General features: G+C 32.1%; 2 protein-coding genes across 2 annotated transcripts in view; one reads left to right on the top strand and one right to left on the bottom strand.

Moving 5' to 3' along the window:
- LOC131854917 (spermine oxidase-like) overlaps positions 1 to 3,684 on the bottom strand; it is a 34,114-nt gene extending 30,430 nt beyond the window's left edge. The window contains exon 1 of the mRNA XM_059206100.1: positions 3,626 to 3,684. The gene's annotated coding sequence lies outside the window, so the exon portion shown is untranslated. The remainder of the gene's footprint in view (positions 1 to 3,625) is intronic.
- The window catches only part of LOC131854942 (uncharacterized), a 37,363-nt gene that overhangs the window by 18,219 nt on the left and 4,165 nt on the right, over positions 1 to 14,979 (top strand). The window contains exons 2-3 of the mRNA XM_059206130.1: positions 9,466 to 9,551; positions 10,925 to 11,264. Coding sequence (XP_059062113.1) covers positions 9,466 to 9,551; positions 10,925 to 11,264 — 426 coding nt within the window. The remainder of the gene's footprint in view (positions 1 to 9,465; positions 9,552 to 10,924; positions 11,265 to 14,979) is intronic.

The raw sequence follows: 14,979 nt of genomic DNA, 5'->3' as shown, positions 1-14,979 counted from the left end.
TTTAAATCGGTTCAGTAGTTTTGGCGTGAAAGCAAGAGACAGTTACTTTCGCATTTATAATATTATAATAGGAAGGATTTAAGTTTATTTGTCTACTATTTGATATAGATGAATTATATATATGTCATTACTATTCTTCTATTATCTGTTTTACTTTTGATATGTACAAATATATTATTTCTTCCTAAAAATCGTCTTTCCAAAATTATATTTACCTGCCTTCTAGTCTTCTTCTTTCTACAGTCCTTCAATTTCACAAATGAATCTGAATAAATAAAGCGATTACAAAGTAATACATACATGAGGGTTCCTATTTACAAAGATATCAATCTCGTTTAAACATTCCGTAGTTTTGTAACATGTAACAGTAAAAATTAAACGTTCATTTTGAATTGGATCATTAGAACATCAGTCTGTCTCTTTCTTAACCTGTTCAAGGGAATAGGACAGCAGAAATTGCGTGCTTGCCTTTTTTGCTATAACAAAGATATTCGGTGGTGAATAAAAGGAAAGGATATAGACCTCTTTGGAATTCCAACGCAACAATGACATGGGCTTCTCGATATTTGCAAGGTGTGGTGGAATTCAAATAATAATAATAATCCGGGATAATTCACACAGCGTCCTGTAGTCCCAAGGTATGCAGAAATTGTGTTATGGGTACAAGACAAATTATAGATATACTTAAATACATTTTTTGGAAATATGTACATAATATACGATTCACCGTACCGATAGAAATAATCATAATTATGAATATAAATCTTGACATCGTACGATCAATCAAACAACAACACACACTAAATAAAAAAGCTGCGACTACGGGCTGATAGGCGGTGTGATAAACCGCTAAACCACCGAGGTCTGTCTATTATTGTTATTTACAAGGTCTAAAATTACAAATCTAGATAGATTTGATTTAATTTTTTCAACCTGTTTTAATTTTTTTGTCAACGTGGAAATGCTGCGAGCGTTATGGGAACCTTTAAGCCAGGTACGATACGGGACAATCATAGCAATTAACTTTTAGGTTTTTTTTCTGTTTTTTTTATTGTATATTTACCATGTAATTATTAATGTAATTAATTTTATAAATTGACTTATTGTGTAATTGAATAAAACATCATAGTGTATTCATTTTCAATTATAATATTAATCTTTAATCATACTATGCACTATTAGCGTTTTGGTAAAGTTTTATCCAACAAAGAAAATATTTAGTATGTATAACAAATAGGTCAAACAGTATTTAAAATAGTTTTATTCGAAATTTGATGTTTGTTTTAATTCAGTTGTTAAAAAAACTGATTATTGTTTGTACTACTGATTGCATTGTTTTGAATTAATAAAATTAAACGTTTCAATTTTACTATATATGTAATTGTGCATATTAGTATACATCATATATGTGTTATAAAAAAAAAACGAAATAAATCGATTATAAATTAATAATTAAAATAATTTTGAACTTAGTGCGTTAACTTTTAGGAGATTAAATTTGAATTTTGTGGAGATACTAATAGTATCTGAATTAAAATGTCAAGGGTAAGATTTTGTGAATAATTTACTATAATTTAGTTTTAGCCAAGGTCGAAAATGAAGGTAGTCTCTATACAAACGTCATAAATGTATCGAATATTGATTAGAACTTAATTTTTTTTTTGTTGAGTGGTCAAAAAACGTGTTTGGTGCTCTTTTAAAACAAATATTTAGAATTTTACATGTTGAATTCAAAGTACTATATATATAACTCTCCTATATATTAAGCATGAAATCGTAAAACAAAGTACTATAGTCTTTAAACAATCTGATGGTCCAACTGCAGGTAAGAAGTAATAGAAATTTATATATATAAAAAGCGCTACGTCATCACGTTATCATGTGACGCCCGTGATATCACTCATGCGTTATCATTCTCTACTCCAAGAAGTCGTAACATCCTTCTATCGTGTAATTATTTGACTTATCTTCAAACGAAATACATCTTCCAAAGCAAGCTGCTTTAATTGCTTTACAAGAGAGGTCATACAGAGCATACGTCATTTACCATCAGGTTGTGTTGAAGATTGAACCAGTTTGTTTATATTTTTTTATAGCTATATATATATATATTTTCATATGTATTTTCAAATATTCCTGTCACTGTTCCGCTTTTGTTTTTTCATTATAATTTATCTTTTACCAACGACCCGTCCCAGATTCGGACCTTATAAACCTTGAATTTCTCAGCTTCAAATACGCATGTATTATACATATAAACCTTCCTTGAATCACTCTATCTATTGCTAAAAACTGCATTAAAATTCATCGGTTAGTTTAAAATATGTAAGCAAAGACAGACAACGGCGAGTTTGTTTTATACTATGTAAAGAAGAATACATAGAAGAAAATCATTTTCATTTATCCACAATTATCTGATATTTTTACAATTACCATATTAATCAACTGAGAAATCAGTAATACTCTCCCTAATAAAAATGGTTGTTTGCCATATAATTCAATAAAAAAAAATTCCACAGCTATCGTTGAAGATCTGTTTAACCTCGTCTTACAATATCTAGGATATCCGTATGCAAGTTTTGTAGGAAATGGTAGCGCTAATAACAACTGAAGTGGTACAATTATAAATTAGTGACGACTAATCCATAGATCAATAGAACGTAATCGATTATGTACAGAGCAATTTTACGCAGCAATCATTCCACTTTGTTTATAGAACAAGTCTTTCACACTTTCTAAATATTTTGCAGGTTATTTTAATTGTTGTTTTAATATGGTCGTTATTTTTTTTTTCGGAGATGGGTTTGTTGGCACCAAGGTGCTATAGTTATACTGCTATGTTGTCTATGGTATGCGGATATGGGAGTGACCTTAACCATCGCAGTGGGGATAATAAAGGTTTATAATAGATACCACGTAATTATTTAAAATGAAGACATAGTCATGAAGATAAATAATTAATAATAATACTGAATTTACATAAATATCTCTTAATCGTATTTGTCTAGTATATGTATTATATTATTTTGATAGAAAGACAGAATAAGAATTGTATATTAAATATTAGAAAAGAAGTACCTACACACGATAGTTATATACTACTATTCTATTTTTATTCTATTTTACATAGTAGATTTATTATATTTATACATATAAAAAAACTTGCATTTATTTCACATTATAATAATTTACATTTTATTTCAAATATACTCCTTAAATTATATTATGTGTATATTAAAATTTTGGCAAGTCATCACAATTACTTCACTATCACCTCTAAATAATCAAATGAATATTTTGTAAATAAATGCTATCAATTTAAGACGTTTCAAAGACATTAGATATTAGATATTTAACAGCATAGGAGTGATTGCTTTTGTATTCTTACACTCAGGCACGGATTTTTTTTGTTGTTAATACAGAAGACCTTGTTACATTATGCATTTTAGTGGCAGTGTTTAAAATAATTGTCGTAATTAAAAAAAACACTTAGCGATGGCGCCAAATCTTTTCCCGCCAATTCATCCGGTACGCAAACAAAAGGAACAAAATCCCACGGCTCAGTGGTGCAACTAGCTGGCGTGGAATGTTCATATGCCTTAACTTATTTATTGTACCCACCTACCTGTGCTTGTAGTCTCGGTTGTGGAGAATACTCGCGGCGGAGTAGGAAACCGGTCGAGTCAGCTGACAAACAAAAATGGCGGCGAGATTGGGACGCGGCAAACGGCGGTTGCTGATTACGTTGATAACGTAATCTTATCCTGTATAGGTATTTATTTGATTTTAATTGTAGTATGCGTGGGTTTACATTATAATAACAATATAGATAGAGATAAAATAAATCTAATGAGCTCTGTGACAACGTTAAAAAATGAGGTTCTTGGTTTAATTATCTATTTTAAATAGGTCTGAGGACATTTTGTTTAATGGAATGGTGCACTAGTGCGTAATTATTAGTTAAAAATGAACTCCGATCACATCTTTTAGAATTTATCAGGATTTAATGCCGATGATTTACAGGGGCGACCGTGCCGACGTTGACTTACCGTAGTACATTGCTGGCGATGACATTTTCACCGAAGTAGAATTTGTAATCTCGTGTGCTCAGTCACACCTATTCCAGCCGTCAAGCGTTTGCTTTGTAAGCCGTTTCAGTTGTAGGGTGAGATTAGGCAGTAAAATTAGAGGACATGACAAATAACTCACCGTAGAGAGAGCTTTGTAGCGTAGTGGTTTACTACTCCAACTTACATCTAAAAGATCGTCAGTCCAAATCTAATCAATACAAAAAAAAATATTCTCCCGTGATGGAAACCCGGGTTAACAGCGGTTTTAGAGAGGATTTAAATTCATCCACCGAAATATGGGTATGTCAAGTGTTCCGTTCATTATGACTGAGATGACTGATGCTTCTATGACTATCCCATCAGGAATATAGTTGCGGTATATGTTGAAATACTATAATAATTATACATATGTGCCAATAATACCAATGGCATTATTATTGACTAGCTCTACCCGCGACTTGGTACGCGTGGAATTTAACTTTATTTTTCTAAAACAAAAGTCCCGTCAAAATCTGTCCAGCCACTTCGGAGATTAGCCGGAACAAACGGACAGGCAGACAGAAATCGTAAAAAATGTTAGTTTGGATACGCCAAACCGTACCGTATTTCTATATTCATATGCATGTAGTAAAAAACGGTTATTTCAATATTACAAACAGACACTCCAATTTTTATCCAACTCAAATTATTTATATGTATAGATTGTAAGCACTGTATTCTGCAAGTAAATTATTTCATTTGATTTAATTATAAAGAACCCTGTATTTTATTTACGTTAAACCGAATTAAACTTAACTGGTTTACTTTGTGATTATTATTTCTTTTGTTACTCACATTTCTTACATACGCAATTAATGTTCCATCTGAGCTGCCACTATTTGGTGGTCCACGTTGTTTATGGTCGGCTTTATATTCTTTGTTTCCACTAATTAAAAAGCAACAAAACGCAACGGTAAAACTAAATTATTTCACGCCCGTTAATTTTTTAATTTACTTACGCGTTAAAAAAATTTGGCAATTTCGCTAATTTCTAAATTATAATTCTTTTACGATATGCACTGCATGACGGCCTCAGTGGTCTAGCGGTTTAACGTACCGCTTTACTTCCGATGGTCGCGGGTTCGATTCCTCGCACGGTGCAAACATTTATATTCATGAGTATGATTGTTTGTATCCGTCTGGGTGTTTTCTATGTATATATGTGTATTTACAACAGAAAGGAGATCTCAGTAATTATATCAGTTGTCTAGTACCCATATCACAAGCTCTGCTTACCGTGGGATTAGATGTCGCTGTGTTCATTGTCTAGGGGTTATTTATTTATTATTTATAATCTATGGTAAATTAATTCTTACTATTTTTTATTGTAAGACGTCAACAAACAAGCTTACGGGTCATCTAATGGTAAACGGTTGTGATGATAACCGTTTACCATTAGATGGATTGCCTATGGGCACTTGAAACACCAACTATGTAGTTTATATTAAAAACAAATGAAAAGTACTTAAATACATTGGTCTATATGGCGGATAAAACATTGATTTACATATAGTTATGGCTAAATATCGACAATGAAAAGAATTATGAGTAATTTATAGATAAGTAATAATATAAAAAAGTTGATTTATGCGTCTGTGGGCAGAACCTGTTATATGACTATCCTGAAACCATTATGTCTATATATGTACTCAAATGATATTGTCTGGTGTTGATAGAAAGATACGAGTGTTATGTATGTTACTATATTTATTACACGACCTTGGTGGTCTAGCGGTTTGGCACAACGCCTTACCCCTTATGGTCGCGGCTTCGATTCCTCCATGATACAAATACTTGTACGCTTGAGTATCATTATTTATATTGGTCTGGGTGTTTTCTATATACCTGTATTATATATATTTTTTACAGAAAAAAAAAGTATTTCTGTACTTCTGTCTGTCTAGTACCCATAATACAAGATCTGCTTAGCTTGGGACTAGATGTTTGCTGTGTCAGTTGTCCAAAATATTATTAATTTTGATTTATGCACCTATTTTTCTATTTTTAACTTGCAGACTCTAGTTACCAATATTTTTGCATCTAGAATTGAATTAAATTAAATTAGAAATAATTGATTAAATTAGGACATTTTAGCCGCTTAGGAACATAACATTTTTTGTATTAGTATTTTTTCTTTACCGTCCAATTCAATTGAAAAGCACTGGCAAGAAACTCAACTGAAATTCTTTTTTTTATTAGATCCATTAGGCTTTAAATGAAATAAAGGCTTTTATTTCAATAAACTGTAGGTCATTTATTGGATAACAGAATTGTTAGGACATCTGTGCCCGAAATCAGCCAAGCGTGAACGGCCGTTACAAAGTGGCAAAGTCGTTGAAAACCACCATGCAACTGTCGCGTGCATTTCAATTGTTGGCACCGTTAAGTAAGTAACTGGGTGCTTATAGAATGGGAGGGGATTGTTAGTAATGGGAATTATTAGCCCTACTGATAGTGTTTAAAACCTTTTTTGTACATAAATATTTAAAAACAATTGAAATATATTCACATAAGTCAACAGACAACAGTCTTTGATTTCATACATAAAAACGTATAATATATAAAAGAACCGGCAAATACAAACAGATAGCAAACCTAGATAGTTAATTTCGGGTCTATATAACATGCTTAGCTAACAAAATTTATTCATCTCCATGCTTTTATCATTCGGTGGTAGACTGCCAGTGTTATTACAAGGTCTTCTAGTTCTACTGCTCTATTCCAACGGAAATAGAAATTGCGACCACATAAGCCATTGTTCGAAATCCTATTGATACCCTCTCAGACTAAAGTCGTATCCATCAGGCAGGACTGCCCGTTAGACGCGGAATAACTTCTTCCTGCTTTGGAGTGTCCTCTGCATTCCCCTTCATTTTGTCCAGTGAAGCAGATGGCAGAAACGGTCAAAATCATTCCATAGGATCATCACAAACAACAAATAAAATATGTTTATACACATACCTTTATAATAATAACACAACACAATTCACAATGCCCCATCTAGACCCTAGCTAAGCAGGGCTGTTATTATGGGTACTAGAAAACTGCTTGAAATACTTAAGTACAATTTTTTAGTAAATAGGCACATAAGTAATATCTTTATACAGAAAACACCCAGACCGATACAACAATCATACTCATGAATAAAAATGTTTTGCATCGTGCTAGGTCTCGAACCAGCGACCCTCGGAAGTAAAGCAGTGTGCTAAACTGTCAGACCACCGTGGTTATGTAGAAGTTCCTTAAAAGATTCACGATCTCTATTGCGCAGTAAACACGTTTACTGAAGATATAATAGGTTCTTGGTTTGATTATCAATCAGGATACTCATAAATCTTATATATAAAATTCTCGTGTCACAGTTTTCGTTCCCATACTCCTCCGAAACGGCTTGACCGATTCTCATGAAATTTTGTGAGCGTATTGATTCTGAGAATGGGCCAAACATCTATTTTTCATCCCCCTTTTTGTCAAATATATTTTTTTTTTAATTTTTTGTCAAAATTTTTAGTTTCTATTTTTTTATGATACAACATACAAAAATACATACAATCCTAAATTTTCACCCTTCTATCATCAACCCCTTTTTTTTATAGCGTTATTAATTTATATGGCAAAACAACGTTTGCCGGGGCAGCTAGTAACTTATAAATTCTAGTCAATATTAAGTATTCGCAAAAATCAGTGACCAACGGTCGAATATCCTCCTTTTTAAAGGCGGTTTAAAATTATGTTGAGATAGAGCACTGTAATAAACAGCCATCATTTCAGACGGCGACAGGAAACAAGTACCCTAGCAAGTTACGCCGTTCTATCCATAGCCGGCTTTATAACCTTAATTGTTGGATGTATTGCGAATTTTTTTTTGGTATACATGTATACCAATAATATTATATATAGCTTACATTATTGCTACTATTTTACGATATAGAAATTTACACACTCTTAGCCAATTATAGTAATCCACTATATAATCAGAAATACGTGGCACTGAACATAAAAAAATAACCTTATTAAATTACAAGTAGGTAAAAAAATTTACATTAAATTCTGTATAGTTCACTGTAAGTAAGTTTACTGTAGTTAATTATTACTTTATTAATTAATTTTACGAGCGGTTTTCTAATGAAAATCAAATTCTATCAGATATAATGTAAAACATAATCTCAAAGCTATTACATTGCACTGTCTAATTACACTTTCACTTCATATGTTAGTATGTACGTGTAATCAACAAACCGCATATTTTTATTGTCTCATCTAAAACATAATTATCTGATTCTAAATCAGAGTTTTCAACAACTTTCTAAATTTTTATGATTATTTATATTCAGCACAAAATTATTGCAATGGTTTGCAGAGGGAACATGGAGGTGGAATCTGACGTATTGTCTATACGTCTTAGGGGTACAATGGAGTAATTAATATTAGGCAGCGATGGAATAATCAATTCACATCACTAACAATCTCTTTCCCCCACTCGAATCGAGGACCATTCCTGAGGACTAAAATGTCAGGTCCTCTTATCTTATACCTCAATCTCACCTTTTACAAAGTCTACCTCTGGGAAAAACGTAAAATAGCAACCTCATTGCTATATATTAGCGCCTCCCTTCAACGCATATAAGTTGGCCGCACTGCAAACGGGAATCCAATCAATTGAACAAGGTTATACACCTTGATGAACAGGTGTACGGCCCGTTACGTTCCGTCCAAACAAGTTTGGAATCGAGTCGTTATAAAATATTATATCGATTATTAGGTATCGATTTGCTCATAATAAAATCATTGGTAGTGATGTAACAAGGAATTTTGCTGTCACAATATGGTTTGGATGGGTATTTCTACTGTTTCTACGGTCAACCAACCATTGGCGGGAGATCGATTCATAAGGCGTAATATGTTATATTACGTTATATGGGTCGATCTCCTGGTTTTAAAAGATGGGAGAAATATATATTAAGTGCTGTGCCTTTCATACACGTGATATTCTTAGCTTGTGTAGGTATATCTGAGGAATATTATTGTAAAATTTCATTAAAATCCATGTAGTAGTTTTTGCGTGAAAGAGTAACAAACATTCATCCATATATCCATCCACATTCAAAAACTTTCGCGTTTATACTAGGAAGAAGACTAGTAAAATTACTGGAGAAGTTCATATGCAAAAAAAATTATGTTATTCATATTATTGCTAGAGTCGGCAACATATTAGTACTTCTAGTGTTTTAAATGTTCACGAACCAGATTTGTTGTTTACAGTTGCTATCCTTGTTCGTCAGTTCTACCACCTTCATTGTTTAAAATTTTACATTTTTAAATGCATTACATAATAGATTTTTATGTTTTCTTTCAGATCCAACAAGTACCTTCAAAAGTCGGCTATAACAAGAGTGTGTGCTGTTGGAGGATTCTTTATATCAATACCAGTATTTTTAACAGGTACATATTATTTTATTACATACATCGACCAATTGTTCACAGGAAAATATACTCATATTATAATAACTTACAGACCACCACGTCTAATTTTTTGCAAACGTTGGTAGTTTCAAATTGCCACAAGTGTGTGTGCCTTGTTTTGTAGGTATATGTAATATTTCGTTGGTTCTTTTTATTTGGCATTCCATATTGAATATTTATTACCGTTTTAATAAAACCAAAGCAAAATAATCTTAACATTAATTTTAACATTTCACAATTGATTTCAGATGTCAGTTAATAAAAGTTTTCCTATAAAAATCAAATTAAGTGAACTTGTTAAGTATTAACTATTATTTTATGTAGATATTTTTTTTAACCACGGGTATAATAATTAAAAGATGAATAATAAATCATGCATGTTATTATAAAAATTATAATGAAAAGCGTATCAAAAATCGTCTAGTGGTTTAAGAGAAATAAGTAGAGACAGACAGACGAAAATATCGGAATAAAATAACTACGACTAATTTGAATAAAAAACTATAATTTGTTTACTAAAAACTTTACACTATGCATTTGACCTATTTGACTTATCCACTTGATAACGTTATCGATAATAGAAATGTATTTTATTATCGAACTCCGTGAAAGGGTGATAGTGGTAAGGTACTGTGTAAATGAGATCCGGATTCGATTCTTAATCTGGCAAATTTAGAAAACTTAGTTTTGACATTTAAACTTTATAGGCATAAATCATATTAGGTAATCAATGAAATAAATAAAAAACCCTCAACAATTAACACACCGCTATCTAGGCCCATCGTAAGCAGAACATGTGTTGTGGGTACTAGAGAACTGATATAAATACTTCATTTAATTTGATATAGCCTCGGTGGTCCAGCGGTTAAGCACGCCGCCTTACTTCCGATGGTCGCAGGTTCGATTCTTCGCACGGCACAAACATTTGTATTCATGAGTAAGATTGTTTGTATCGGTCTGGGTGTTTTCTATGTATAATATCTATGTATTTACGAAAAAAAACCTATGTATTTGTATCATTCATCTAATACCCATAACACAAGCTTTAGCTAGCTTAATTTGGGTCTAGATGGCGCTGTGTAATAGTTCTGAGATTATTTATTTATTACTAGCTGAGCCTTGCAACTTTGTCTGCTTCATACCTACTTGACATTTATCATTATATTTCACTCAATTTACATAATATCTTATTAAATTATAGCCTGTGTTACTATATGTTACTGTAAAGTTTCATCAAAATCTGTAGTATTAGTATTCGTAGCAGTTCTTGCGTGAAATAGTAACAAACATCCATCCATACTCACAAACTTTCACGTTTATAATATTAATTTATTTACATGTATACATTCCAGGTATAATACTCTACACCTTCATCCAATTTCACTCCACGCCGGCTATTGTGACGTCAGTATTCATCGGCGTGGGCATCATATTCTGCGGCTGTGCCATGGTCCACAACGTGTTCGTATGGCAGAAAGAGAAGACGAACCTAGTCAAAGCATGCAGAACTCCAGACTTGAACACTACAACTGCAACTTCGCCAAATCTGAACACCTCAAACGGTGTACTATTGGGTAATGGGCATTTGAACAATACAGGAATGGGAGGAAACCTGAGCTTTCATAGTATGACTGGAGCGCCGTACACTCATCCAATTACACTGCTGCAGCAAGGTGGACCTTATATTATTAGGTAAAAGAGTTCATTTTAATTTCACTATAATATTTCTAGGGAAAACATATTTAGTATGGGTTATAAAATGGTATCTGTATTTTATAAATAGCCTCCTCATAAGCCAATTTATGAGATTCCAACATATAAATCCAACCTATTGAATACCAAAATGTCTCTTGTGAAGACCTTTAGACTATATAAGTTAGTGTAAAGCAATAAATGCCACCGAACGACTCTTGTATATCCCTGTTTTTCTTTTCTCTGCAATGTGTGTAGCCAGAAACAAAAATTTTCAGTATTAATTTTGAGTCTGAATGTTTGAAAGTCTGAAGTAAATTCATGCTGGAACTATTTCTAAATCAACAATGTACAGTATGTTCTAGATTTATAAAAAGAAGACACTGTACACTGCGAACAATATACTCAATAACCAACAAGTTCACATAAAATAATGTAAAATACAGTAACTGGAAAATCAAATGATGACATGATAGACTGATAGTTTATATTACATTAGAATAGAATAGAATAGAAAATCATTTATTCAAATAAACTTACATTGAAGCACTTTTGAATAGTCATAACATTTTTTTTTTTTTTAATCTACCGCTCATTCGGAATGCTGTCTCATCACAAGAAGAACAAGCAAGAAACTTGTGTGTTGCTCTTTTAAATAATTTATTCTTACTTACAGTTTAAGTTTAAGTGTGTGAATACAAACCACCGATTAGCACTAATTCAATTAAATACTCAAAAAGAAAAAAATATTGAATACATAACCAACTGGTTAAACAATTAATAAGAGGAAATCAGTCATAGTGATTAGAGCAGACCAGTCCCTACAAGCAGCACCCGTTCACGAGTATGACGGATGAGCCAGCCATCACTGCGCTCGACCATATTTTAGGGAGCCCAATGACCCGGCCCACCACGCCGCCACAAGTCTGGACATTTTAGTGAGCATGACTACTCAAAACACCAGACCACGTCATAGCTACTCACAATTGCCATCTGATGTTTATAGTATTCACATTTCACATAAGAATGCATGCGGCAATTAATACAAAACCCGCTACGCTTTCATATTTCTAAAATAATTGAATCAAGAAAGCAATGAGATAAACAAATTATAACGTTGTATGCTAATAAACTAATTATTTACTTGATATGTTGTCTTCTATGAATTCGTCTATCCTGTAATAGGCTTTCTTACATAAAAATTGTTTAATATAAGATTTGAATTGCCTCTCTGTCAGAATTAGTGCAGATTCTGGCAGTTTATTATAAAATCTTACGCAATTACCATAGAATGAATTACTGACTTTGTGCAGGCGGCATTTAGGTAAAATTAGCTTATTTTTATTGCGTAAGTTTCTATTTGTACAGTCTTTAAGTTTTCTAAAACTGTCTAAATTCTTCCGTGTATACATGATATTCTCATAAATGTATTGTGAAGTAACGGTGAGGATATTTGAATCTTTAAAACACTGACGTAATGACTCTCTTGAACCCATACCATAAATAGAACGTATGGCTCTCTTTTGTAAAATAAATATAGTATTTATATCGGCTGCTTTACCCCATAGTAGTATACCATATGACATAATGCTATGGAAATAACTAAAGTATACAAGTTTAGCCGTCGCCACGTCTGTTAATTGCCTAATTCTTCTAATTGCATATGCAGCTGAACTGAGTCTATTGGCCAATTTTGAAATATGGGGCCCCCATTGTAATTTCGAGTCCACTGTTATACCTAAAAAAACTGTATCATTAACAAAATTTACTATTTCGTCATTAAGCAATAACTGTGTATTTATTGGTCTTACATTAGGAAGTGTAAATTTTATACACTTTGTTTTGCTGGAATTTAATAATAGGTTATTACATGTAAACCAATTTAATATAGCAGACATAGCACAATTTACATCGTCTAATTGATTAGTTTGACGTCCAATTTTAAACACTAACGAAGTATCATCCGCAAACAGCACTATATCTGCAATTTTCTCTACCATAAAGGGAAGGTCATTTATGTAAATTAAAAAGAGAAAGGGGCCTAAGATTGACCCTTGTGGAACGCCCATCCCAATATTAGCTCCCTTAGATTTTATACCGTCAATATCTACAGTTTGGACCCTATCCTCTAAATAAGTTCTCATTAATTTTAGATCATTATCTTTTATACCATAATGTTCGAGCTTGTACAAAAGTGTTTTATGATCCACGCAATCAAATGCCTTTGATAGGTCACAAAAAACTCCGAGTGCATCCTGTGACTTCTCCCATGATTGGAAAATATGTGTTATCAGCGCTACACCTGCGTCAGTGGTAGACTTGCCGGCGGTGAAACCATATTGTTGACTGTGAAGCAGTCGGTTATCCCTGAAGTGTTGTAACATTTGATTTAACATTATCTTTTCAAACACCTTACTTAGAACTGGCAAAATAGATATAGGTCTATAGTTCCCTGGCTCAAATTTATCTCCTGATTTAAATAGTGGGATTAATTTGCTAAATTTCATTAATTGTGGAAAAGTCCCATTATCAATACATTTATTAAAAATAGTAGCTAGATATGGAGCAACAATATCTATGAAAGAACTAACTACTTTTACAGACATGCCCCAAAGGTCTTCTGTATTTTTTAAATTTAGATGTTTGAATATTTTTATGATATGAACGGGGCTAACATGTGAAAATTTAAATCTTAAAGCACAACAACCGATATTAGACTCTAGTAATATTTTTGCTCGAGATGGAGATGAGTCCAGAGAAGATGTAATATTAATCGGAATATTAGCAAAAAAATCTTCAAAAACATTAACTACATCTTTTGTTGCTGTTATTAATTTATTATCATAATTTAATGCAAATTGATTATAGGCTAATTTAGATCTTCCGGTTTATTTATTTATAATGCCCCAGATGGTTTTAATTTTGTCAGAAGACTGGTTAATTTGTTTATTAATATAATTAGATTTAGCCGTAATACAAACTTTTTTAAAAATTTTTGAATAATTTTTCACATAAGTGGTGAATTTGTCATCAAATCGATATTTTTTTTGATCGTATAAATCAAACAAAATATTTCTACTTTTAAGTATACCTACTGTTGCCCATTCCGTGAATTTAGATTTAACATAAACTTCTTTTTTCTTGAAAAATTGTTCATATTCTCCTGATAGAATAGTAATTAGCTTGGTGTAAAGATAATCAGGATTATTACTATATTGTAACAGCAAATCCAATTTATTTTTAATCGCGCTTTTGTATTTGTTAATATTGTAAACATTTATTTGTCTTTTTGATTTTTTATTATTGTTGACTTTATTGATCTGACTGTTAAACTTAACAACTTGACCACAGTGATCTGAAGGAAGTTTATTTATTATGAATTTTTCTGTATACTCACAGTTACAAAAAACATTGTCAAGACAAGTAGCAGACGTGGCAGTTACACGAGTGGGTTCATGAAAGACATGACTTAAATCAAATGACTGAAATAAACTAATAATTTTTGTACATGTGGGTGTGTTACAAAGAATATCAACGTTAAAATCTCCACATACAATAATTTTTTTAAGACTATTAAATATTTTTTTTAAAATATCCTCCATCACCCCTTCAAAAACATTGTAATCACTATTAGGAGGCCTGTACACACATATAAGGATATAATTTTCTAGTTCTATACAAGATAATTCTATACAACACTCAATAGAAAGTCTAA

The sequence above is a fragment of the Achroia grisella genome, unplaced genomic scaffold (assembly GCF_030625045.1).
Source record: "Achroia grisella isolate CSIRO2021 unplaced genomic scaffold, CSIRO_AGI_Agris_v1 utg1248, whole genome shotgun sequence".
In the NCBI taxonomy this organism is placed as follows: Eukaryota; Metazoa; Arthropoda; class Insecta; order Lepidoptera; family Pyralidae; genus Achroia; species Achroia grisella.
The sequence above is the reverse complement of the archived record's forward strand: the minus strand, read 5'-3'. Positions and strand labels throughout refer to the sequence as shown.